Below are 24,931 nucleotides of genomic sequence, written 5' to 3'. Positions count from 1 at the left end.
GTCAGGGTTGGAAGGGACCACAAGGATCATCTAGTTCCAACCCCCCTGCCATGGGCAGGGACACCTCATGCTGGATCATATGAGTGCTAGATCATATGAGTGTGTCCCTGGTGTCCATGGCAGTGATAAGTGCCTCAGGTTAGTTTAAAAATGAACTTGGGTGTCTACAGATTAGCTGTCTTGTTTAGGCACCTCATTTGTTCCCTAATGTAGCTGGTGAGAAAAGGAGATGCCTCCAGGTGGCAACTTTTGCTCCACCCTAAGGTGTGGGGATTTGCTTTGGTCTTAACTGCAAAAGGGTGGGCTGATGGGCACCACTACCAATTAAAAACCCACTGTGACTATTGCACATAGCCATCTACTTCTTTCCATAACACAAACTTTCATACTCCTGTTTCTTTCATTCCCCACCCTGCTGTAGAACCTTCTTGAGCCAAGGCATTAATCACTGGAACATTTTTCAAAGGGTAGATGTTTCATGGCATAAAGGCTTTATGTCAAGCCTGGGAGTCTGCCTGAAAACTCTGCTGAAATGCAGCCAGAGGTGACAGGCTGCATGCAGGACTCATGGTATGAAGTACCATGGCCAGTGTAATGTATGGGATGAGGGCAGGTGATCAGAATGTTCTTCATAAAACTCATTTCTCTCTCTTTCTGCTTTGTTGCCTGATGCCCATCCAATGTATTTCTATGGAGGACCATCACTGTCACTGTGGGGGCCACTAGGAGTGCTGCCTGCAGAGCTTTGTAAGGAACTGATAGAATAGACAGCTTAGGCCTTCAAAGTTCCCCTGTGTGATGAATCTATTCATATGGGGATCAGTGTCCTGCTTTCCCAGCCTTTATGTACTGTGGGAAATAAAAATGCTATTATAAGGCTTAAGACCAAAGTGATGGTTCCTGAAATTCCAGGGGCTTTGCTGTGCCTGCACCCAAGAGGATGACTTCTAGCCAGCAGCATCCTTGAGCCAAGCAAATCAAAGCACCTTTGCAGCACAACACTAATGTGATAGAGTGAGTTGGGTTGGGTTTGTAGCAAAAAGCAGCAAAACCGTTCTCTTCCCAGCATTAAAATAGTTCATATGCTAAAGCCATGCCCATGAGAAGTAGTCTCCTTGAGCATGTCTCCCTGGGGGGCTTGACTGAACGAGCTGACTGAACCTCTTGGTCTGTCATCCTCTCTCTTGTTCCCGGCCTTCTGGGCAGCCTCAGAACAAGAAGTTTTCTCTTCATCAGTTCTCAACATCTGGACCCTCGAAAGCATGATAGGGAGCTTGTAAATGATGATTTACTAGGCTGGAAATTTCATTCTTCCCCATCCAACAACAAGATTAGCAGTTGTTATTAATGACTTAGCTAAATTCCTGAACCCATCACCGATGCAATTACTTTTAGGGCTGTAGGCAGTTCAGGCGAAGGAAGAAGAAAGAAAAAATATCCCCATTAATGACTTTTCCAAGAGGTGGTGGTGGTGGCATCCTGACTGACAGCAGAGAGTGGCCACAGGGGCTGTTAATCAAAGCAGAACAACAAGAATCGATTTCACTCTCTCCCTCCCTCCTCCCTACAGGACCGTGAGCCCCGAACTCAAGTCTTACGCTCTGGGGGTGCTTTTCCTGCTTCTCCGTTTGCTAGGTAGGTACCAAAGTTTTGTCTCCTTCTTCCCTACCTTCCCCCCCCGCTCCTGGAAAACTGTATTTTTAATGTGCAAAAGTTGATTCCTACTCTGTGCACTGCTGTGGTTGTCTTGAGAGTGTGTGGTGGGTTGAAGTTTTTCCCCCCAGCGTTAACTTTGCCAGACCAACGCAGTTAGAAGCAAATGGAGGCTGTGTTTACAAGCAAGAACTGCACTCTGCAATGGAGTGCAGTGAATGTGTACAAAGTATACAGGATTTGCAATATTATACAGATAGTTACAATTAACAAACAACACGAAAATCCCCCTGGTCAGAGACCAGGGAAGCTGTTCCACTGCTCCCCCCTCCCCCTGTCCCATGAGAGAGAAAGGAGCAGAGAGAAAGCCATGGGTTAGACTTAACTAAATAGCTCAGCCAAGGTCAGCCAACAGGCAGATAAGTCTCTCCCAAGCCAAGCAAGTAGAGAGATCAGAAAAGAAGAGAGAATAGTTTAGGTACAGCCAGTTCTGGGCCCCTCAATTTAAGAAGGACATTGAGACTCTTGAAGGTGTCCAGAGAAGGGCAACGAGGCTGGGGAGAGGTCTCGAGCACAAGCCCTGTGAGGAGAGGCTGAGGGAGCTGGGGTTGTTCAGCCTGGAGAAGAGGAGGCTCAGGGGAGACCTTATTGCTGTCTACAATTCCCTGCAGGGAGGTTGTAGCCAGGTGGGAGCTGATCTCTTCTCCCAGGCAACCAGCACCAGAACAAGAGGACACAGTCTCAAGCTGTGCCAGGGAAGGTTTAGGCTGGATGTTAGGAAGAAATTCTTCCCAGAAAGAGTAATTGGCCATTGCTGCCCAGGGAGGTGGTGGAGTCACCATCCCTGGAGGTGTTCAAGAGGGGATTGGATGTGGCACTTGGTGCCATGGTTTAGTAGTCATGAGGTCTTGGGTGACAGGTTGGACTTGATGATCTCTGAGGTCTTTCCCAACCTTATTGACTCTATGATTCTATGTTGCATGGCAGGTATTTACCCAATTAATTTGTTTAGCATCATCTTTTGTTTTTCCTTTTTACACCCAATGGTGATTTATTTATCTTTTTCTGCTTTTCTGCTCAAAATCTACAACTAAATTTTAAAGGCACAGCCTAAAACCACCACAGTGTGGTGGTCTGACCCAGCAGGCTCTGAGCGCCCTCTGGGAAGGCTCTCCCATCAAGGCTCTCGCAGGCACTTTTCCTGCCATTTGAATGGTGCTAATGGAAGAAACTGTGATATTGCTTGAGAAATGACCATTTCTGCCCTGGTCCCACGCAGCCACTTACTCTTCTGTAGCTGTTATTAACATGTCAGCAGCTTGCAAAATCGCTGCTGTGTTGCCTGTTGCTGAAGCAGAGGGATGTGTGCTTTCATCCGTCCTTCAGGGACAGGACCTGTGTTCCCTGGGGTGTTTGTCCTCTCCTTTAGGTCTCTTGGGAAGGGAGACGGTGAAATGAGCCAGGCTGAGTCCTTGTATCCTCCTGTGGGTTAACATCACATTAGTATGCACATGGCCATTCCTCTGGTCCAGTGTGTGCTCCTCATGTGTAGATTGAAAGGACACCCTGAGCTGTTACTCAAGCGTTTCTTGTTTGCTGGGTGGAAGAGGATTTTTTTCTTCTTTTGAAGAGATAGCTTCTGTATTTTAAAGCTTCTGTATTTCTGCTCATTAATACCAATGATTCAGAGCAAAATCCTCTCTGATCCATCACTGTATGGGTCCAGCTCAAGGATGAGGTTTTCCCCATGTTGGGGAGGGGGAATTTACTTCTGGATTTTTTACAGCAGGACACAAGCAGTACTTTGCCTGAATGACCACCCTGGTATCAAAGAAATGAGCTGGAGAGTGAAAAAAACCAGCTCAGAGGATACAGCAAGGCACTAGAAAGTAGGGGACCAAAAATCCAACAGTACCATTCATTGCTTTGAATAAATGCTCTCATTTCTTTACTCATGCTGTTTGTAATGCCTTGTTCCCCATTAGCTGGAATTAACATGGTGGCCCCAGACCAGTTTATGATAAAGCCAGTTGGGTTTTCATTACTTTTGCTGAAGCAACTGCAGTCATCAAGAAAATTCCTTCCAGTGATTTTATCTAGAGCTCAGATAGCTCAAAGGGAAGCTTTTGGTTTGACATAGGTCAGCTCTGGTTCAAGCCTTGCAAAGACAGCTTTTTCTTTAGCAGTTGGGGCTGCTCTCAGGCTTTGGCCTGTCTTCAGCTGAATGTGAACTGTCAGCAGGCAAGTGTGCAAGGAGGATGGCTGTGAGCATTGTTGTTCCCAGAGGAAAAAGAAACCACTTGAGGGTAAAGGGTTTCACTCTTTTCCTTTTGTTTATTTTCTCTTTCAAAGCAGAGAAACCTCCTGAGATAGTGGCATCTTGAATTCCTCCCAAACCAGGCTCAGGCCTGTACACTGGAGCTGAATAGAATCATAGAATCAACAAGGTTGGAAAAGACCTCAGAGGTCATCAAGTCCAACCTATTACCTATCACCCAACACCTCCTGACAACTAAACCATGGCTTCAAGTGCCACATCCAATCCTTTCTTGAACACCTCCAGGGATGGTGACTCCACCAGCTCCCTGGGCAGCACATTCCAATGGCCAATCACTCTTAATAGATTTGTGTTTGTCTTGGAATGGAATGGAATGGAATGGAATGGAATGGAATGGAATGGAATGGAATGGAATGGAATGGAATGGAATGGAATGGAATGGAATGGAATGGAATGGAATGGGTAGAGTAGAGTAGAGTAGAATAGAATAGAATAGAATACAATAGAATAGAATAGACCAGACCAGACCAGGTTGGAAGAGACCTTCAAGATCATCGCATCCAACCCATCAACAAATCCAACCCACCTAAACAACTATGCAGCCTCCACAGTAAGAATTTAAACTCAGGTCTTTGTATGTTGCTCTGTCACAAAGGAATTCCCATGAAATAAGACAAAGCATCCTGAAGCACGTCAGCATTGGAGCTTACACCCACAGAGGATGAAGGGAAAGGTACTTTCCAATATGAGCAAGGGGAGCCAAATTTTGCCCTTAACAACTTGAGGTTTGAGAATAGCTTCACTGATTTATTTTAAAAGCTTTTCAGTTCACCTTTAAGCTTTGACTTAAGAGGAGAGTGATAATAGCTGCTTCTTGAACCAAAGGAGGGTATTAAATACAGGAAGGATGAGACCCGGAGGTGCAATCCTAGCTAACAGATTTCAGTGAGGCAGAAGCAGCTTTTTTTCTACAGCCCTGTAGTTTCTGCAATAATATATATACATATATATATACACCAGAAATTTCTGCAGCACTTTGCAGTAAGAGCTCAAACATGATTGAATCTCTTTAATATTCACTGTAATAACATGAAACAAGACTGAACACTCCTGGTGTCCTCCTGGATGCATTATCTTGTTCCATAGGAATTCTTCTGTGAGAGGGCAGCATAAGTTTCCTCCTTTGAAAAAGTGCAGTTGCTCCAAGAAGAGGTACAGCAGTGCTGTTGGAGCCAAGGGTTTGCAGTGGAAATGTCTGCAATGGCAGAGAGATTCAGACTTGCAAGATCCCAGACCCATCATTTCTGGATGGTGTTCACCATGCATTCTAGCAAAGCCTCTGCTTAGCAGGCTGCTTCCTTTTGTTTTTCTTCCAAGCCCATGTTGCTGTCTCCCTTCTCCCAACATGACAAAGGCATGTGTTTCTCTCAGAAGGACTTTTGCTCCCTACAACTACCTGAAGGGTGATTGTAGGCAGGAAAGGGTTGGTCTCTTCTCCCAGGCAACCAGCACCAGAACAAGGGGACACAGTCTCAAGCTGTGCCAGGGGAAGTTTAGGCTTGAGGTGAGGAGAAAGTTCTTCACTGAGCGAGTCGTTCGTCATTGGAATGTGCTGCCCAGGGAGGTGGTGGAGTCACCATCCCTGGAGGTGTTCAAGAGGAGATTGGACATGGCACTTGGTGCCATGGTCTAGTCATGGGTCTGTGGTGACAGGTTGGACTTGATGATCCTCGAGGTCTCTTCCAACCTTGGCTATACTGTGATGCTGTGACTTCCTAGCCTCTGGTGCAGCCCTTTAACTCCCATGTCTCACAGGGCCTAGGCACTGAGTTGGTGCTCTCACTTGTCCTCTCCTGTGGTAAATATGAACTGAAACACCCACTGGTTCCTTAGAAGTTTTTCATGTATTTTTAAGGTTTCCACACCTGTGTCTGCATCCATATAGGCATGGCTTTGGAGTTCAGGTAAACAGGCTCTTCCTGGAGCCTTATGAAGAACTGTTTCACAATAAGAGTGATGAATGACTGGCACAGGTTGCCAGAGAAGGTGGTAGAAGCCCTGTTCCCAGACACATTCAAGGTCAGATTTGACAGGGCTCTGAGCAGCCTGCTCTAGTTGAAGATGAGAGCAGCCCTGCAGAAAAAGCCTTGGGGATGCTGGTGGATGAGAAGCTGGACATGAGCCAACAGTGTGCCCTGGAGCACCTCTGCTGTGAGGACAGGCTGAGGGAGCTGGGGTTGTTCAGCCTGGAGAAGAGAAGGCTCCAGGGAAACCTAATAGCAGCCTGCCAGTGCCTGAAGGGGGCTACAGAAAGGCTGCAGGGGGACTGTTTGCAAAGACCTGCAGTGACAGGATGAGGGACAATGGTTTTGAGAAGAGTAGCTTTAGATTTGGATTTTAGATGACTAGATTTGGATGTGAGGAGCAAGTTCTTTACTATGAAGGTAGTGCAACACTGAAACAGGTTGCCCAGGGAAATAGTTGAGGCCCCACCATGGAGATGTTCAAGTTTAGGCTCAATCAGGCTCTGCACAACCTGATCTAGTAGAGGACTTCTTTGCTCACTGCAGTGGGCTTGGACTGGATGACCTTTGAAGATCTCTTCCAACCCAAACCATGCTATGACTCTTAATTTTCAGGACAGACGATCTTGAAAAGGTGGAAAGCCATCTGAAGCCAGCAGATGGGGATGATGGCTCTCTCTGAAGTTCAGCCTATACATCTTCAAAGCTGGGTAGCAGCATCTCAGCATGTTAGCCAGTAGGGGCTCATACTTCAAAATGCTGAGCCAAATGCAGTTCTTTCTTAGTCCAGGAAGCATGTGGCTCCTGCCTCCTTGGCCACTGCCAAAGCTGGACCTTTCCCACTTAGGTGGCACCCAGCCTCGGTGCACAAATGGGCACACAACCTGCATCCAGCAGCTTTTTTTTCTGTCAGGAGCCCAGCTGGATGTTGAAACTCCAAGTTGAGTGTGTGGTTGTCCACAGGCTTAAAAAAATATATTAAAAAAGAAAACAAACCAATCAACCAAACCAACCCCTCCCCCAACACCCCCACCCCCCCCCCCCCAGCCTGGAGTTTCCAGCCACTGAAATGAGAGGCAGGGAGCTGACACTGACATTTTCCTCCAGAACATAATCAGGTTGTGAGATGTGATGGCTGGAACGAGTGTTTCCACAAAGAAAATTGTCTGGCTTTTCCATCATCTGGTTTTGTCTACTACATTTGTGCTATTAATGAGTGGTTAAAAGGAGTACCACCAGCCCATATAGCCTTTCTTAACTCCTGCATTTATTAACATACAAGGGAGATCAAACAAAATCTGCAGAGCACCAGTCACTGACAAAATAAAATAAAGACATCTGAGGTACCACAGGGAACAGTGAAGACAACCAATTTATTTGTAGTCTTAGGATGTGTGTCATGGATGTCACTATTTGTTCATGAGGAGCTGCAGGAAGGTATCTTCCTTTTTTTCCCTTTTTGTGTGGAAATCCAGGTTAATGATGAAACTGGATCCTAGATAAAACACTTCTCTGTCTGCAAACTGCAGGCTTTGTGTCTGTTTGTCAGTGTGTGTATTTATAGTCTCAGGCAGCACAGCACCTACAGCTGCAGTGATGCTGCTGAGGGCATGTTGTGCCTAGCTGCTGTTGGATTTCAGCAGACACCACGCTCTCCTTTGCTTGCTCTCTTCACCTGCAGCAATGATTATATCAGTCAAGGGGTTTTCCAGGGGTTTATCCACTCCCCCCCATAAATACAGCAGGAGGAAGAACTGTAGGATGTGTGGAACAGCCACATTTTCTTCTGAGTGCTGCACATTCAGTGGTCCTGTGCAGAGTGGGGAGTGCAAAGCTGGTGACCACCATCAGGCTAATGGGAAATGGGGGTGGGGGGCTCTGCAATATCCCTGTGGGATGGGGATGAGCAGAGAAGGAAAACATCACTTTTATTAGTTAAATGAGATTGGAGTGATTGCTTTGCTGTAAGATTGCAGCTCTGCTGCAGACTGTAATGGAGAAATGCTTATCAGTAGTTAGCTGCAGTGGCTGTGGGAGAGTCCTGCTGTGATATTTCATTTAGTGGCGAAATCATCCCTGCTTTTCAGATTTAAACTTTGACATCTATCAGAGGCCATTGTTTATTTTCCTTAGACCTGGAGAAAACTTTCTTCTGTGTCAGGGAAAGGTCCAAAACTAGACCTCAGTGCCTCAGCAGATGTCACAGGAGCCCAGAGCTTGACATCCTTCAGGTGAACACCCCAGAGTGCTGAATTGCCAATATCTAAACAGAGCAAGCTGCGAGGCTGCCCTCCTCCTCTTTCATTTACCCCTCCACTCAGTCTCATTAGGCAAATGAGAAGCTTAATAAAAGCCACTTAAACTTGAGAAAAATCCTTCCTGCCTGTTGGTATCAGCAGGAATGTTGTCTGTAGATGTCAAACCCGAGCTAAAAACTCATCCACAGACTTTGTTTAGGTCGATTTAAAACGTTAAAGCTCAGAGTCACAGTCTGCGGCTGGGACCATTAACTTTGATAAAGCATCCTCTCTTCCCAGTCTCTGTCATAAAGACCATAAAAACATACAATCACAGAATTGTCAGGGTGGGAAGGGACCTCAAGAATCATCTAGTTCCAACCCCTGCCCTGGGCAGGGACACTTTCTGCTAGATCAGGATGCCCAGAGCCACATCCAGCCTGGCCTTAGTAAAGCCCAAGGATGGGGCTTCCACCACCTTTTGGGGCAACCTCTGCCAGTGTCTATATCCCATAGAAAAGCTACCCAGACCTTCTGACCACAACAAACAAGGTCTACATTCATTCTCAGGGTGAAACACAGGCTCACAGGATATTAGGGGTTGGAAGGGACCTCTGGAGATCATTCAGTCCAACCCCACTGCCAGAGCAGGACAATAGAATCTAGTGCAGGTCATACAGGAATGCCTCCAGGCAGGGCTTGGAAGTCTCCAGAGAAGGAGACTCCACAACCTCCCTGGGCAGTCTGTTCCAGGGCTCCATCACCCTCAGTGTAAAGAAATTTCTCCTCCTGTTGAGGTGAAACCTTCTATGTTCAAGTTTGTGTCCATCATTCCTTGTCTCATTACTGTGCACCACTGAAAAGAGCTTGGCCCTCTCCACTTGGCACCCAGCCCTCAGATATTGATAGACATTGATCAGATCTCCTCTCAGTCTTCTCCTCTCCAGACTAAACAGCCCCAGGGCTCTCAGTCTCTCTTCCTAGAGGAGATCCTCAAGTCCCCTAATCATCCTCCTGGCTCTCCATTGGACTCTCTCCAGCAGATCCCTGTCTCTGTTGCTCTGGGGAGCCCCAGACTGGACACAATACTCCAGGTGTGGTCTCAGCAGGGCAGAGCGGAGGGGGTAGCAGAACCTCCCTAGCCCCCGCTGGACACACTTCTCGATGCACTCAGCAAAGCCGCTTTGGTGCCCCTACACCCCTGCCTGATGATGTGTGTCTCTCCTTTTGGCAGGTTTTATCCCGCCCCCGCTGATCTTCGGGGCGGGGATCGACTCCACCTGCCTGTTCTGGAGCACGTTCTGTGGGGAGCAGGGAGCCTGCGCGCTCTACGACAACGTGGTCTACAGATACCTGTACGTCAGCATCGCCATCGCCCTCAAGTCCTTCGCATTCATCCTGTACACCACCACCTGGCAGTGCTTGAGGAAGAACTATAAAAGATACATCAAGAACCACGAAGGTGGTCTCAGCACTAGTGAGTTTTTTGCCTCTACTCTCACCCTAGACAATCTGGGGCGGGACTCGGTGCCCCCAAACCAATCGCATAGGACAAAATTTATCTATAACCTGGAAGATCACGAGTGGTGTGAAAATATGGAGTCTGTTTTATAGTGACTGTGGAGGGGCGAACTGCATCGACATCTCAAGGGTCCTTTTTGATAAGAACAAGAGGAGGTCACGGACGGCGAAACACAACTGCGAAATGGCAGCGGCGACACAGGGAACTTTGGTCTTTTTCTCCCAGCCGGACCCAGCCGGGATTCTGGAGAGCAGCATCTTCTCATGGGATCGCTTGTGACATCCTGCAGGGGGCTGGGGAAAGCGGGGGGCCGCTGTGGCTGGCTGCCAGCCCCTTTGATGACAGTACGAGCTTCCAAGACGGGCATCCGCGGAGGGTCACAGGAGAGCTCGGCAAACGGACAGGCTTGGGCATGAGGCGTGGGGAAAGCAAAGTGGTAACAGCAAGGCGGTAACAGCAGTGCTGGAATAGGTGTTTGCAGTTGCAAACAGGGTCCCAGGGATCCGCAGAGCGGGCAGCATGGGCTTGAAGGGTTAGCCAGTCTGGGTGCTGTTCAGACACGCTGCGCTCTGTGGTGGCAAAGAGGGAGCGGCGCTGGAGTTGTTCCACCAGTCACACTCTGTCACCAGCCTACCAGTCCACAATAAATACCTTGAAAGATGCTGGAAGCCTTCCAGGCTGCGAGCAATGCTGTCAGAGGTATCCAAGTCCTTCCAGCCGAGGCTTGTTCACAGATTGCAGCTTTGTGGCTGTCTGTGAATAGCTGTGCTCAGATCTCTCCAACCCAGTAAAGTTCAAGGCTCACACTTTGCCAAACGTGCTGTCATTTTTAAGGGGGGATGAATTCCAAATGCTTGTCTCTGTAGTCCTCTAATAAGATGGGGGTTTTTTAAATTAATTATTTTATTATTTAAACTTATTTTCCAATCTATGTTAACCCTTGAATCACTGACACTTCCCCTTCCCCCCCCCCCCATAGGCAAGATTCATTCATGCTAGTTCGGGGAAGGATCCGGTTTTAAGTCACCCCAACACGATGTGACTCAAGGGGTTTGTTTAATCCTCTGCAGTTTGGGGTTGGTTTGGGGTTGTTTTTTTTTATCCATCCATAAGCCTTCAGTCTAAGATGCTACCAAGCCAATGAAGACACATAATATGTTTCTTAAAGAAAGAGAACAAATGCACTGTGTCTCTAGGAAAACAATTGCCAGTTGGAGAATTAGAGGTCATGTGATGATTTACATAATATAGTTTTGGGGGTTTGGGGTTTTTTTTGTTTCATATTCTATGTGACTCAGTGAATTACCTATATATGGAGAGGCTGTTTATGCTCTTTCCAGTTTTTAAAGATATATATAGATATATATATAATTTACAATCTAGAAATTGTGTGGTGGATGTTTTCTTTCAAGTGTGTGTGTGTGGGTGTGTGTGTACAGGGTGAAAGGAATTCTGACCTTCATCCTGCAACCCACATAATTGATTTTTTTGTTTCTTTCTTTCTTTCTTTTGGTTTGGTTTTGTTTTTTTCACCTGAGAAATTCCACTGATTTCAGTGGAAGCTGTGTGGAAGAAGGTGGAATATTCTTCCCTCCTGGAGGCCCTTAGATGTGCAAATAGTGTTCCTATGGAAGGCTGGGTTGTGGGAGCAGAGGCTGGCCAGCACTGAGCACCTCTGAAATTTTCATTCAGATCATCCAGAGGCTCCCATGCAGGAGCAGGTTTGGCCTTTGCAGTGCAGTCTTATCTAAGCCTGCCGAAGCATGGGGAAGCTTTCATCTGATTTCAAGCAGCATTAAGTCAGCCTTACTTTGCAGGCAAGTTTGTCTTTCCCCAAACATTCCTGCTGGGAAGCAATTCAGATTGGTCGTGTGTGAGTTTTTTCCCCCAGGACCCAGACCCATTACCAATGGACTAAATGTCAGAAGGGGTTTAAGGGTTGCCATCATCATCCAAAAGCTCTTTGGTTTGTATTTTGAAGCTGTTGTGAACATGCAGATGTTCAGAGAAGTAACCTGGCATGGATGCTGGATGTCATCATTTCCACGCAGCTGGTGTGGAGGGGCTGATCTTCCCCAGGTCCTTTGTCCATTGCTGGCAGTGGACACCCCAGAGCTGGCACAATTACAGAAGGCTGATAACTTGCCACTCATGTTCAAACTCTTTTTAGCAGACTTGGCTCTTTTACCTGGGCATTGAAACATGGGTGTGGGCTATCAAAATGCTTCCATTGACTTCCCATGTGTTTGTCTTTTATGCACAGCACCAATAGGGGCAAAAAAAAAACAAACCAACCAAACCAAAAAGGGTGTCTCAAACAACACACTGTGCCAAATACTCAGCAGATGTTGTAACTGCAGAGATTTGATTCTTGGTTTTCCAACCTGTTAAGAATCACTTGATTAATGAAGGATTTTAAGGAGAAAGAAGCAGAAGAAAGAAAAGTTATTAAGCTGTGCCGTGCCATTGTTATGTCGGGTGGTAAATGATGCTCTTTAGCCTATTAGATTGCTTTAGAATAATCCTGCCTGCTAAAACAGAGCTACTGCACCCATAAAACAATGAATCTGAAAAAAAAAAGGCACAGGGTGCAGAACTGTCTCATAAAATATGGATAATTGTCAAGTATGAGCCTTTGAAATGGCTCGGCACAGTTCTCTCCGTTCTGCAGATTTATTACTTAGACTGCTGTCTTTTCAAATGTTAGCTCATAATTTCCTACCCTACACACACATCCAGACACAAACACAAATGTCACAGAATAGAACCTTTCCAAAGTCTGATTGCCTGAGATTCTATAACCTCTTTCATAATTTCATTTCTTTTTTTCTTTCTTTCTTTCTTTTTTTTTTTGGCTCCCTCCTCCTCCGAAAGTCCAAGAGCAGCACTGGCATGATGCAAAACAAACGCCCAGGGTTCAAGAGCTTTGCTTTGTCAGTACAATCAGAAGTGCCCCTTGCCTGCAGTCGCAGAACCAGGACTCCAGGGCACTTCACATTTCCCCTTTTTTACTCTTTTTATCTCATCCCATCTCTACTCCTGTTAATGTATGGGAGAGACAGGTGAATGGGGTTACTTACATCATTTCTGAGCTGTAACTTGCAGTTCCTGCCTGGTGGTTGGTTTGGGTTTGTTTGGTTGGTTTTTTAATTCTATGGATAATGCAACTTTTTTTTAAGAGCTCTCTCCCCATCCCACCCTTTTGGGTTGGCTTTAAGGTGTATCAGATGCCTGCATCATGAAGGGCTTTACTGTGGAGTACTGTGTCCAGTTCTGAAGCCCCTATCACAGGAAGGATCTGGAGGTGCTGGAACGTGTCCAGAGGAGGGCCATGAGGATGAGCAGAGGACTGCAGCACCTCTCCTATGAGGACAGACTAAGGGAGTTGGGGCTGTTCAGTCTGGAGAAGAGAAGGCTCCAAGGAGACCTAATTGTGGCCTTCCAGTATCTGAAGGGAGCTACAGGAAAGCTGGGGAGGGACTTTTTAGGGTGTCAGGGAGTGATAGGACTGGGGGGAATGGAACAAAACTAGAAATGGGTAGATTCAGATTGGATGTGAGGAAGAAGTTCTTCCCCATGAGGGTGGTGAGACACTGGCACAGGTTGCCCAGGGAGGTGGTGGAAGCCTCATCCCTGAAGGTTTTTAAGGCCAGGCTTGGATGTGGCTGTGAGCAACCTGCTGTAGTGTGAGGTGTCCCTGCCCATGGCAGGGGGGTTGGAACTAGATCCTTGAGTTCCCTTCCAACCCTAACAGTTCTATGATTCTATTGAGGAACAGAGCTTTAATGTAAAGAAAACCCACAGACCAAAACCTTCATCCATCCCAGCAGGCTCTTTGGGTTTGGGTTTGGTTGGGTTTGTTCTGATTTGCAAGCCACAAGATAGTTCTGCCTGCAATCCAATTTTTGTTGTAGAAGAACAAATGAAGAGTCTCAGACACCCTCTCACTTCTCAAACTGCAGTATGAGCCTTCTCCTGCCAGCACTTCACTTCCATCCCACAACTGCCTTAACCATGCAGGAAACTTAAGCCCGAGGATGGAGTTAGGAAAATGCCCATTCCTGGGAGCAGAAAGAGGGCATGGCCTGAGCTGGGCCATCCAGAGCCAATGTGGGACATGTTTTGTCTCCATATTCAGGGTCATTGCAATTCAGGGGTTTGTTGAGACCTCAAGTCTCAGCAGAAATGTTGCTTTGACATTTCCAAGCACTGTGTTCCCTGCATGGCTGTCTGCTGAGGAATGGGATGTTGGGGGGGAGAAAAACCAAACCAACAAACTACTTGAGATTTAGCAGTCTCTATGGCATTGTCCAGTTGCCTTGCATGACTTCAGATTGGGGTTTCCTTTCCCTTGCACAGATGCCACCTTGGCATAGCCCCAGTGGAATCAAAAGGGGACCCCAGTCTAAAACTGGTGCAGATAACACTGGTATCTGTGTCCTTACATCCTTGCTAACAAGGGGCTGCATTTTCAGAACCACCTTCTTTTATACATCCTGAAATCATGCATTTTTCTGACACTGCCCAGCACATCTTGGATGTATAATGGGACCTAAAAGGCCATCACTTGAATTACCTAGACAAACCTTCCATTCCTTGGGAATTCAAGTAACAGAGGCTTCACACTGCCATTCCCCTGTGAGAGTCACTGAACTACTCAGTGCTGCTGGCTGGGTCCTCACCTTGCTGGGATGGTGAAAAGGGAAGGCTGCAGAGAGGAATTCACTTCAGCGAGCTGAGTGCTTCTGAATGCTTTAGAACTTGACTGATGGCCTGCAGACATTTGGAAAGTGGTTGGGGTGTTTCCAAATGCCTGACATGCATTGGCTTAGTTTCCTTGGAAAAACAAATCTTAGAAATTAAGGAAACTAATGAGATTTGGAGTCCCTCCTACTCCTGTCCCCATCGAAGTTGTGTGTTCATCACATTGCTGTTGGGGGCAATGTATTTCAGGTTTACCTTTGTGTCACAGACACATTTTGTTCTCAGTGAATGAGGTCCTGGGAGACGGAGAGGTGACTCCATCTCACAACCAGCAGTGGCCCTCTGCAGCTAACCCAAAGCAACCTGAAGGCTACCAGCACTGTGAAGCTTTAGCCTCCGAGCCAGCTGTGGCTGCTGCTGCTGCCATGTGAGTTTGCCACAGCTGGGCACCTTGGGCTCGGTGTTTGCCTAGGACTTCAGCAGTCTTGGTGTGATGTTTGCTTTGCTCTGGGCAGATGACTTGGGAAATTTGTCAGTATTGAAGACATGCAAATGCTTCACTGGACTGATGAGATAACAGCTTTGTTCCTTTGTTCATGAGGGTTCCCAGACTTACTCTCCCTCTGCCTTTAGACACAGCCATGCTTATCCATACCCCTGGTTTCATGTGAACTATCTTTGCAAACAGAAGCAGGTTTGCTGCTGATCTTTCTCTAGATTTGCTTAATGCCTGCAAGGTTCAACAGGCTTTCCATGCATAGGGCAGATCAACCCTGAATATAAGCAATAATACTGACCTCTTCCCACCTGCATTTGGAGGTTTTGCTTTCCTTGCCTAAATCTGAGTTCACCTCTCCTAACATCCCATTCTGCTGCTTGAGACACCTTTTGTTGTTGTTGTTGTTGTTGGCAGCAGATCTGGGAGATGCTGAGCTGCCTCCTTTCCTTCCAACATGACCCTCCTGTCCCCATAAGGAGGCCAAGACACAACTGGTGTGAACACAGGCAGCAGTTGTTTAGATGGGCTACGGTATGATAGGAGCCTTTGGCATGAGCCAAGCTCAGCTTTGGTCATCTGCAGCTTGAGATCGACCCAAGGAGGAAAGGAACAACCAAGGCATTGGAAGCTGAGCCTCCTGGAGTCCCTGGACGGTTCATCCACCTTTTGGTGCTGCTGGATAGACCAACTTGCCCTACCTCCCTGAGACCCACACTTTGTGGGCATTTCTTCCAAACTGACCATTTGCTTTCCTTCTCCAGCCACAGTTCTTCCTTCCTCCCCATGGCAAAGCACAGCTTGGCTCTACCAAGTCAATGTGAGGAGTTTACTGACTGGCATTTAAATCTGCCTGGGATGCCAGCAGGTCTCACTTAGTGTTACAGATACTCAAAATATTATAGTTTGTTCCCCTTTTATACACTAAATCTATTAGTTCTGGGCTGCAAATGATGTTTTCTATCATTCCATTGACATTTCTGGCCAATCTGAGGCTTAATACAATTGCTTCACGGGGAAAAAAATGGCCTTTCAGCAGCTCTTAGACATGAGGTACTTTATTAACTAGTGATGCCAAGTGAGATCTTTAGAGGTTGTCTGTGGAGCAGCAGGAGGCTCTGTCTCCTCAGAAGCAATACCCCTCTTTTCTTTGACAGATTGTGAACCTGCTTCGCTTTGCTTTCACCTTCAGTCTCGCCACAGCTGCTCAGCTGCGAGCAGCCAACCTGAGAGGGCACAGGGCATTCAGGACAAGCCTCATGGACAGGGGAATCCCTTTAGATGGCTGCATGAGTGGGCTCATGGGTGTATGTGGTGTGCTTGCTCTTTCACTTGTCAAAACCTTGCTTTGTCTCTTGGATGAGTGGAGTGACTCCAGGGATGGGCTCTTTGGCATGCTGTGAGTTTGGGACGTTCCCCCACTTTGTTCAGATGAAGTGTGGCAGAGCAGAGTGTCCTGCTCAAGGAGGGAAAAGATTAGCAATAGCCTGACAGTTTGTAGCGGCGTGTTCTACACAAAGCCGACGCCTGCAGACGGCAGAAAGCAATAAGAAACCTGTCAAGTCCAACTCAGCAAAGAAAAATTTACAGCAACTTCATAAATGAACTTTCCCTTCTATTTCTTCCTGGCAAATTGCTGAGAAAGCCAAGGCAATGCCTTCTGTGTATCTGCAAGGTCACTTCTGCATCCGCGGTCCGCGGGGGCTTGGGAAAGCTTTCTTGTAACTCACCCACGTTGCTTTGTTCAGCCTGGACACAGAAACCCGGGGGGGGAAATTTCTGCTTCCCGAGTTCCCTAGGTTGGAATTTGTCTCATCATTACAAACACTCAGTTCAGGAGTATGTGATTAGGGACTGAGTAAGAGGATCGTTGCTCAATGCCAGCGGGCAGAGCGCCACTGGACACCAACTGCTCCAGGGTAGCCAAAGCTCTGCCTTCCAGCTCGCCAGCCGCTCTCCAGGAATAGCCTCTCACAGATGCTTGAAATTCTCTGCCTCTCCCAGCATTCTGACCAGTTAGTGCTTTCATTTGGGTAATTACTGAGAGCAAACACAAGGAGGGTGTGAACCCAGACCAAACCAAATTGGTGTTAAGGTGAAGCAGGTGGCGCAAATGTTATTTGCTGTGTTTGCACAGCTCTTAGACGGGAAGCAACAGTCTCCCGGGACTCCCAGTCACGTACAGCCTAACATATCTTAGTTCTTCCCAACTGGATTGCCAGCTGGTAGGACAGCAAAAGGCATCGCTCCCTGCCACGTATCTCTTCACCCTTCCAAACCCTTTTCTCTTGCAGTATGGCATCGCACAAATACCTGAGCGTTTAGCCCTCGCTGTAAACTGCGTCTCAGTGCTGGTTTTGGTGCCTCACAACTCTTAACTGTGTGAACTTGAAAGGAAGAAGTCACCCCTGCCCTTCGCCCGTGATGCTTTCTGCCTGAGCAGAGGAGGATGATCCCTCTTGAAGACTCACAACCCCTTTCCTAGTCTGACGTGCAGCAGGACCAAATCTGTGCTCTGTTGATCACAGGGGGCCTACAAGCTGTGCTCAGAGGTCTGTAGCCCGGCTACAGCCCTCCATTGCCTTCATGACGCTTTCAGTGCAAAGCATGGTGCTGAGGCTATGCATGACTGGTTGCCACTGCTCTGTGACCACCACACTTTGGGAGTCACCATGTTAGCACGTGAAAGCAGCTCCCAACATCTGCCCTTGGGAAGGAGCCATCTCAAAGCAGGGTTTGGTGACCAGGCTGCAGCAGCGCTGGGACTGTTGCAAAAGGGAGCTCTGGGCTGGCTTGGGTGTAGGGAAGGAGGGGTGGGGATGGGAGCAGGGGAAGAGCTGTGACCTTTTAAAACCCATAGTGCCTACCACTGCAAATGGAACGCTGTATTGTATTGTATTATACGTGACTACCATGTAAATAAAGTACAATAAAGGTGGTGTTCATTGGGATTTTGATACAAGTCAAATGCAGTCTGCAGAAATGTTGTGCTTTGGTGGTTTTTTGTTTGTTGTTTTTCTTTTCCCCCTGCTGTATGTACTTGGGTCACTTTCCAGGCACAGGGAACATCTGGGGTCCTGTGAGCTAGAGATGCATCAGTGGCATTGGATGGGAAATGTTTGCAGTAAGGAAGTGTGACAATTCCTTCTGCCCTGCATAGGTGAGACACAAGCACCCTATGAAGGACAGCCAGAGTGAAGGGAGTGGGGGCAACTTAAAACACAGGAGCAGAGCAACTCTTGGTGAGGTCTGTGAGCAGAAACAACAGAGCTGCCCAGCCACTCCTTGGCCATGCTTCATTCACTGTGGAGGAAAAGCACAATGTTGGTTTAGCTGCTCTCTCTTGACTCCTTTCCCTGATGCAGGGGGTGGCCAGGAGCACAGCTTTGCCTCTGTAACTTAAGTTATTCTCCACCCTGGAGAACTCTTAGCAGCAGCTGCAGCTGAGCAAGTTTGAGAGTTTAGAATTCAAAGCAGATTGGGAAAGAAGCTATCCTGGATTTAACTCAACCATCTGGCCTCTCCGTGGCTCTGGCCAACATTGAAGGGCTTTTCTTTTTGCCTAAGAAGAATATTAGGAATTTCCTTTGTCCCTTGACCTGCTGCCTTCTCCATCCTCATGTTTCTCCACGTTGTAATAACCAAATGAACACATTTCAGTGAGGCAGGTCTGCCACAAGTTAAGCAATGCTCAACCAGGTTCTTGGTGAGAGTTTCCTTCGGTCTTCAGAAGCTCAGGAATTCTCTGGCAAGTGTTTGCAGCTGGTCTGTGGATGTAATTTGCTGTCAGTGTGTGGAGGGTGCTTCCACACTGATTGTCTTGTTGGAGGCACAAGACCACCACGTTTAGTTTGCCACATTTGTTGTTCTCAACACTCCCCCTCTGGGCTGTGTGCAGAGCCCACAATCTTGGAGGAGTATCTGCCTGCCTCTGTGCTAGACCAATCAGTGTTGTTTGTCCCTCACACCATTGCTGCTCTACATAATCATCATCACAGCAGCCTTTGTGGATGGTTGTCTGTGAAAAAGGTTCTTTGGTGGAGCACTGGAACAGGTTGCCCAGGGAGGTGGTTGAGGCTTCATCCCTGGAGATATTCAAGGTGAGGCTTGACAGGGCTTTGGGCAACCTGATCTAGTTGAGGATGTCCCTGCTGACTGCAGAGGGGGTTGGACTGGATGACCTTGTATGTTCTTTCCAACCCAAAACATCCTATAATGCTATGATTCATCCTGCATAGGACATAGCAGATGGTCTGTAACAGCATGCATGAGACCTGGATGACCCCAGGTGCCTCTCCTGCCTTGGGCTCTAGGTTAGTCTTTTCCTACAATGCCCAAGGCCATGTGGTCCTCAAAAAGATCTTTGAAGTGTGCTGGTTTGGCTGTTGGTAATCTTCCAGATGTTTAGCAGCACTTCCAAAATAAACCAAAACCTGCTTTGGAAGAGGAAATGTTTCACTGTACAACTGATTGGGGGGGGGGGGGGGGGGGGGGGAAGGGAAAAAAAAAAAAGGGAGGGAAAAATAAAAGGGAGAGGGGAAAAAAAAAAAGCCCAGAAAGAGAAACCACATGCTCGATATATTTTGAGTACTGTGTTCGGTATTTTTGCAGCTTATATTTTCCAGATGAGCAGTTTAGAACTCTGTGATGTGAAATACAAAATGTAAGTTTGCTGTAAATGATATTAAAAACACTATTTTCCTTCTTCTCCTGTCTCACTGGATGATCTCTCTGGTTCTGACAGCTTGGCTGGCTGGGAACTTGGGGCTCTGGCTCTCCCAGGAAGCTCCCAGTTTCAGTAAGAGCAGAGTTGAGGCTTTGGGGTTGGAGATTTGATGCTGAGGTTGAACGTGATGACCCAAAGGTTGCAGCACCTCTGCTATGAGGCTGGACTGATGGAGCTGGGAGTTGTTCAGCCTAGGGAAGACTCCAAGGAGGACCTCAGAGCTGCCTTCCAGTAGCTGAAGGGGTCCTAGAGAAAGGCTGCAGAGGGATTTTCCATCAGGGTGTCTAGAGACAGGACAAGAGGGAATGGTTTTAAGCTGAGGGAGAGCAGGGTTAGACTGGAGCTTAAGAAGAAGTTCCTCAGTATGAGGGTGGTGAGACTCTGGAACAGACTGCCCAGGGAGGCTATGGATGCCTCCTCCCTGGAGATGTTAAAGGTCAGGCAGGTTGAGGCCTTGAGCAGCTGAGTCTAGTTAAGAGGCATCCCTGCCTGTGGCAGGGGGGTTGGAGGAGGTGATCTCTGAGGTCCCTTCCACCCTAAGCCATTCTGGGATTTGCTAGAGGTGGCAGTGAGCTAAACATGTTCCAGTGCACATGCAGTGCCTCCAGAGGACAGGTCCTGCTGAAGAAGTGGTGTGACAAGGTAAGGCAGATTGGTGGAAAGGGCAAGACGAAGTCTAGTGGTTGTCGGAAAGGAGAGTGAGGACATCCTGTATGGGGGCAGAATGGAGGAACTTGAACACCTGAAAGGCAGTGAAATGAGGAGGGGCTCAGAGGGGACGTGAGCTGTGCAGCTAGGAAAAATGCTGGGTGTTACTGGTGATGAGTGTGTCTGACACTCTTTGTGTCAGTTCAGCTGTGGAGGGGAAAAGCAAAAGAGCTTTTAGCTAAAATAGCAACAGCTCAGTGGAGTGGCTGAGCCCTGCAAAGCGCCCTGAGCCCCTGCAGCTGTTTTTGCTCCAGGAGCTGCAGAGGCTTCTCCCTCCATCTCCATCCAAACGTGCAGTGGCGAGGGTCTGGCCAGCAGGGTGGCACGTTGATGAGAAGGTGGTGATATCCATTTCCCTTGGTTCTAGCTCCTGCTCCTTGGTCAGAATAAAAGTGGCACTTTCTTGACCCATTATTTCCATATGTTTCAAGTGTGTTGCATGAAAAGCATCAGTTTCCCCTGAGCTTCTAGGAAATTATGCTAAATGAGGCAATTACATTCAAACTGAGTTGAACATTCACTTATTCCTTGTTTGTTCCTCTTTTTCTTTATCCTTCCCTGTTCCAATTCCCTCTTCTGGAGGACAAAACAAAGATTAAAAGTTAGGGGGGGGAGGGGGAAGCCCACAACAAAACACTTGCATTTTACTGAATCAACTTGAATCCAGCCACTGTTGCTTTGAATTCACTTTCAAACAACAGAAGCTTTGGAGAACAGTTTGGAAGGGGGGAGAGGGAGGCTGGGGGGGAGGAAAAAAATGTTTTGCTAAATGTTGACAGCAAAAAAAAAATCTTTGATTATTTCATTTCATTGCCTTCCCTCAGCCTAGCTACTGCTGTTGTTGCAGCCTACACAGACTCCCTCTGAAGGCATCACTCCTGCATGCCCCACTGGCTGTGCCTTACAGGTTCCTTGCTGTCCCCCACAGTGGGTGTGGACACCAGCAGGCGTCACACTCAGCTTTTCAGGGTCTCCCTTCAGCCATCCTAGACCTTGCAGCTTGCTGCTGCCTCTGACAGAGCTTGGTTAATTGGGCATTTACCGAGCTGGATTCTGTTGTGGATGCAGATTATTAACCTTTATATCACCTGGAAGATATTACACCTGGTAAAGTTAATGTTTCGAGACCTGGAGGTTAATGTGTCAGTGCTCAGCCCTCCCTAATTAGCAGCAGGGCTGTGGCTGTGCTGTGAGTTCTGCTTTAATTAGAGAGGACTCACCATCAACTGGCTAAGTTTGCAGCAAGGGTCCCATCAACTGGGTAAGTTTGTCTGCCTCCTTCAGCCCTCTCTCTTTGCTGTCCCTGGACCTTGGGTCACCCTTGCTGACATGGTGTCTGTCCCACAGATGGTGGCATCCTGGTCAGCTTCCCAAGCCTGTTTGTGGTCTGAGCCTGGGCTTGGTCTAAGGGAGCAATTGATAATGAAGTCTTGAGGAGCTCTAAGCTCAGAAGGTTGTTGTGTATCCAGGAATGCACTTGGCAGAAGGTCTTAGCTCTGCACCAGATTTGCTCAGCTCCTGAAGCCTCGGGTGATCTACACGGTGCCTCTGAGCTGGCTAAGTGTCAGGAAGCAGCTGGTAGGGCTTGAAAGAATTTGGCTTGGGTTTGTATTCTGGTGTTTCTCTGCTTGCAACCAGACCTTGCTGCAGGATGTGTGCCTACTGGAGTAAGCAGAGAGCAGTCTGCTGGTCAGCAGTGGAGAGTATTGGAAAGATGAGGCATGTCATTGGAGTTGTCAACTTTGGTACCACAAACCTTGTTTGAAGAGCCCTGCTCAGCCAGTCAGGGAAGACAGATCCCATGCTGCTCATGGCAGTGCAGAATTTCTCCCTTCTCTCTGGTTTCCCAGCACTTCCATGACAAATACTGCAAATCCAGGCAGGAGCATGGGTTTGTGCCTTGCAAGGCCAGGACCTGCCTGTCTTCAGAGGGCTGTTTGTGCCCTGGCTGATCCTGAGCAGCCCTGGACTATGCTGTCTCCTTGCTGTAGATCCACAGAGGTCTTGTCACCAGGAATAAAAGGGGGTTGCTCTGCAAGAGGCTTTTGAAAAGGCAGTGGGAAAATGCTCAGCATGTTCCCAGGTGCTGCTGTTATCTGTAGTAAAGCATCCAGTCCCTGACACCAAATGAACCATAACTGAGACAAGTGCTCTGCAAGCTTCGACAACAGAAGTGCCTGTGATGCACACAAAAGATAAGCAGATGGAGGCTGATAGATGAGGGGCAGAAGGGAAAATGAATAATCTTGTCAGCCTGCTTGGAAGAGGTGTTGCACATCAAGGCCTGACTTGGCTGTACGAGTCAACCTCCACCAGCAGCAGGAGGAATCTCACTCCAAGGCACCTGTATCCTGTGTGATCTGGTGTAGCTGCTCCTGCTCTGGCAGGGGGATTGGACTAGATGATCCTGCAAGGTCCCTTCCAGCCCCTGAACTTCTGTGGTTCTAGAATGTGGTGGAATGCAGCTCCGTGATGTGGCACTTGGCCTTCCACACAAATGCCTTTGAGTTTGGCAGGTGAAGTGCAAAAAGCAAGCTGCTAAGTACAGCCAGTCAGCATATTCCCCCTGAAGAAACAACAAAATTGTCCTTTCCTCAAGGTTATTACTTTTTTGTGGGAACATCTCCTGTGCAGTGGCATTTCACTTAGAGAAAACCCAGCAGGCTCACAGAGTCGTGTTGGAGCTGGATCATTTCGAGTTCTCCTTGGAAAACTGTAGCTTCAGTTCTATCAGCATGTAAAATAGATGGTTTGGACCTCTGTCAAAAAGAAGTGTTTTGATTGCCTCCAAGCAACCCTTCCTGCTTAACATGACACTTCTGTGGAAGTTTGGAAATTCAATATTTGGATCTCTTTTGATATACAAGTGCATACAGACCTTCTGGAGTTTTCTTACAGATACTTCTTGCCACTCCAGCCCCCGCTGCTAAATGCTTCTTCTGATTGATGAGAAGCTCACCAGGAGCCAGCAGCGTCCTCATGCAGCCCAGAAGGCAAATTGTGTCCTGGGCTGCAGCCAGAGGAGTGTGGCCAGCAGGGCAAGAGAGGGGATTCTGCCCCTTGACTCGGCTCTGCTGAGACTCCACCTCAAATACTGCCTCCAGTTCTGGTGTCCCCAGCATAAGAAGGACACAAAAGCTGGTGGAGCGAGTCCAGAGGAGGCCACAAAGATGATCCAAGGGCTGGAGCACCTCTGCTATGAGGACAGGCTGCGGGAGCTGGGGTGTTCAGCCTGGAGTAAAGACTCCAGGGTGACCTTAGGGCTGCCTTCCAATAGCTGAAGGGATCCTGCAGGAAGGTTGCAGAGGGACTTTTGATCAGGGTGTCTAGAGACAGGACAAGGGGGAATGGTTTGAAGCTGAGGGAGAGTAGCTTTAGACTGGATCTTAGGAAGAAGTTCTTCAGTATGAGTGTGTTCAAGGGGGATGTTCAAGACCAGGTTGGATACGACCTTGAGCAGCTGAGTCTAGCTGAGAGGTGTCCCTGCCCATGGCAGGGGGGCTGGAGCAGAGGATCTCTGAGGTCCCTTCCAACCTAAGCTATTCTGTGATGACCTATCCTGGTGATTACCTGGCACATGGGAGCAGGCACAGCTGGTGTGAGGGACATGCAGGAGCACACAGCCACGCAGGAGCAAGCCATGCTCTGGCTGGGCAGTGTGAGGATAAATGCACTCCTGAGGCAGGGAAGGGCTATCCATCGCTCGGTTACCTTCCTGCATTGATCTACTCTTTACGGGAAGAACTCATGGCTTTAAAAATCGAAGCCAATGGGGCCTTTTCCCTGGTAGTTTGAGGCCAAGATCCATTTGAAAATTGGCTTTGTGTCTGCTCTTTAACAAATCCGTGTCCCCCGCTGGTGCTCACGGGGGAGACTCTGCCAGCGCTACCCTGCCGGCGCGATGCCTGAGCTGGGCTCACCTTGGACTGGCAGCACCACAGCCAGAGACCTACGGAGCTTGCATTTTTCAGGATACAGAGGTCTCAGTAGGAGCATCCTGTTCTAAGAGGTGAAAGTCCATGAATGGAAAAAGACAGCTGTAGAAAGCTGGTGTTTTCACCAGCCCTGAAGGTAGGGAAAGGCTGCTTGAGGAGGACAAAGTGAAGAGCAGAGGAGTTTGTCCCCTCTCTGAGGTCCACAGTGCTCATTGACTGTTGTGAACACAACACATGGTCCTTGCTGGCTGCCACAGTGCCTTTCAGCAGAGCTGTTCCTCCACCTCTCAGGCTGTTTAGTCCATTAGTCACCTCCCTGGCCTTAAACAGAAGGACTTTCAGGTTTTCATTAAAAGCCTTGAATCTGGGATGATTATGGGCAGCAGAGGTCTCATTTTCACCTTCAGGAGATAGCAAAATTGAAAATAAAGGGTCTCATTATACAGCAAAGTTTGGAAAGCTTCTATGGAAAGGTGGGAGGGAAAAGTGGACAGAGACAAGAGACTTTGATCTTATTTTTGGGTGGACTCAAGATGCCAGTGAGGAATGAGTGTGCTGCAGGATAGCTTGTGTGAGATGAACAGGGATCCTCAGGCTGATTCCATCAGGCAAGTGCAAGAATTCAGCAAGGCTGGGAAATGCTTAGGC

General features: G+C 47.9%; 1 protein-coding gene across 2 annotated transcripts in view; it reads left to right on the top strand.

Moving 5' to 3' along the window:
- Window positions 1-17,865, top strand: part of SLCO3A1 (solute carrier organic anion transporter family member 3A1) — a 164,767-nt gene extending 146,902 nt beyond the window's left edge. For both annotated transcript variants that reach the window (XM_068143374.1, XM_068143375.1), the window contains exons 9-10: window positions 1,571-1,635; window positions 9,427-17,865. In XM_068143374.1, coding sequence (XP_067999475.1) covers window positions 1,571-1,635; window positions 9,427-9,806 — 445 coding nt within the window. In that variant the 3' untranslated portion in view covers window positions 9,807-17,865. The remainder of the gene's footprint in view (window positions 1-1,570; window positions 1,636-9,426) is intronic.
- The last annotated feature ends 7,066 nt before the right edge of the window (window positions 17,866-24,931 follow it).

The sequence above is a fragment of the Melanerpes formicivorus genome, unplaced genomic scaffold (genome assembly GCF_026170545.1).
Source record: "Melanerpes formicivorus ecotype bairdi unplaced genomic scaffold, bMelFor1.0.p_v2 SCAF_10, whole genome shotgun sequence".
In the NCBI taxonomy this organism is placed as follows: domain Eukaryota; kingdom Metazoa; phylum Chordata; class Aves; order Piciformes; family Picidae; genus Melanerpes; species Melanerpes formicivorus.
Note: the sequence above shows the minus strand (reverse complement) of the source record. Positions and strands in the feature narration are given on the sequence as shown.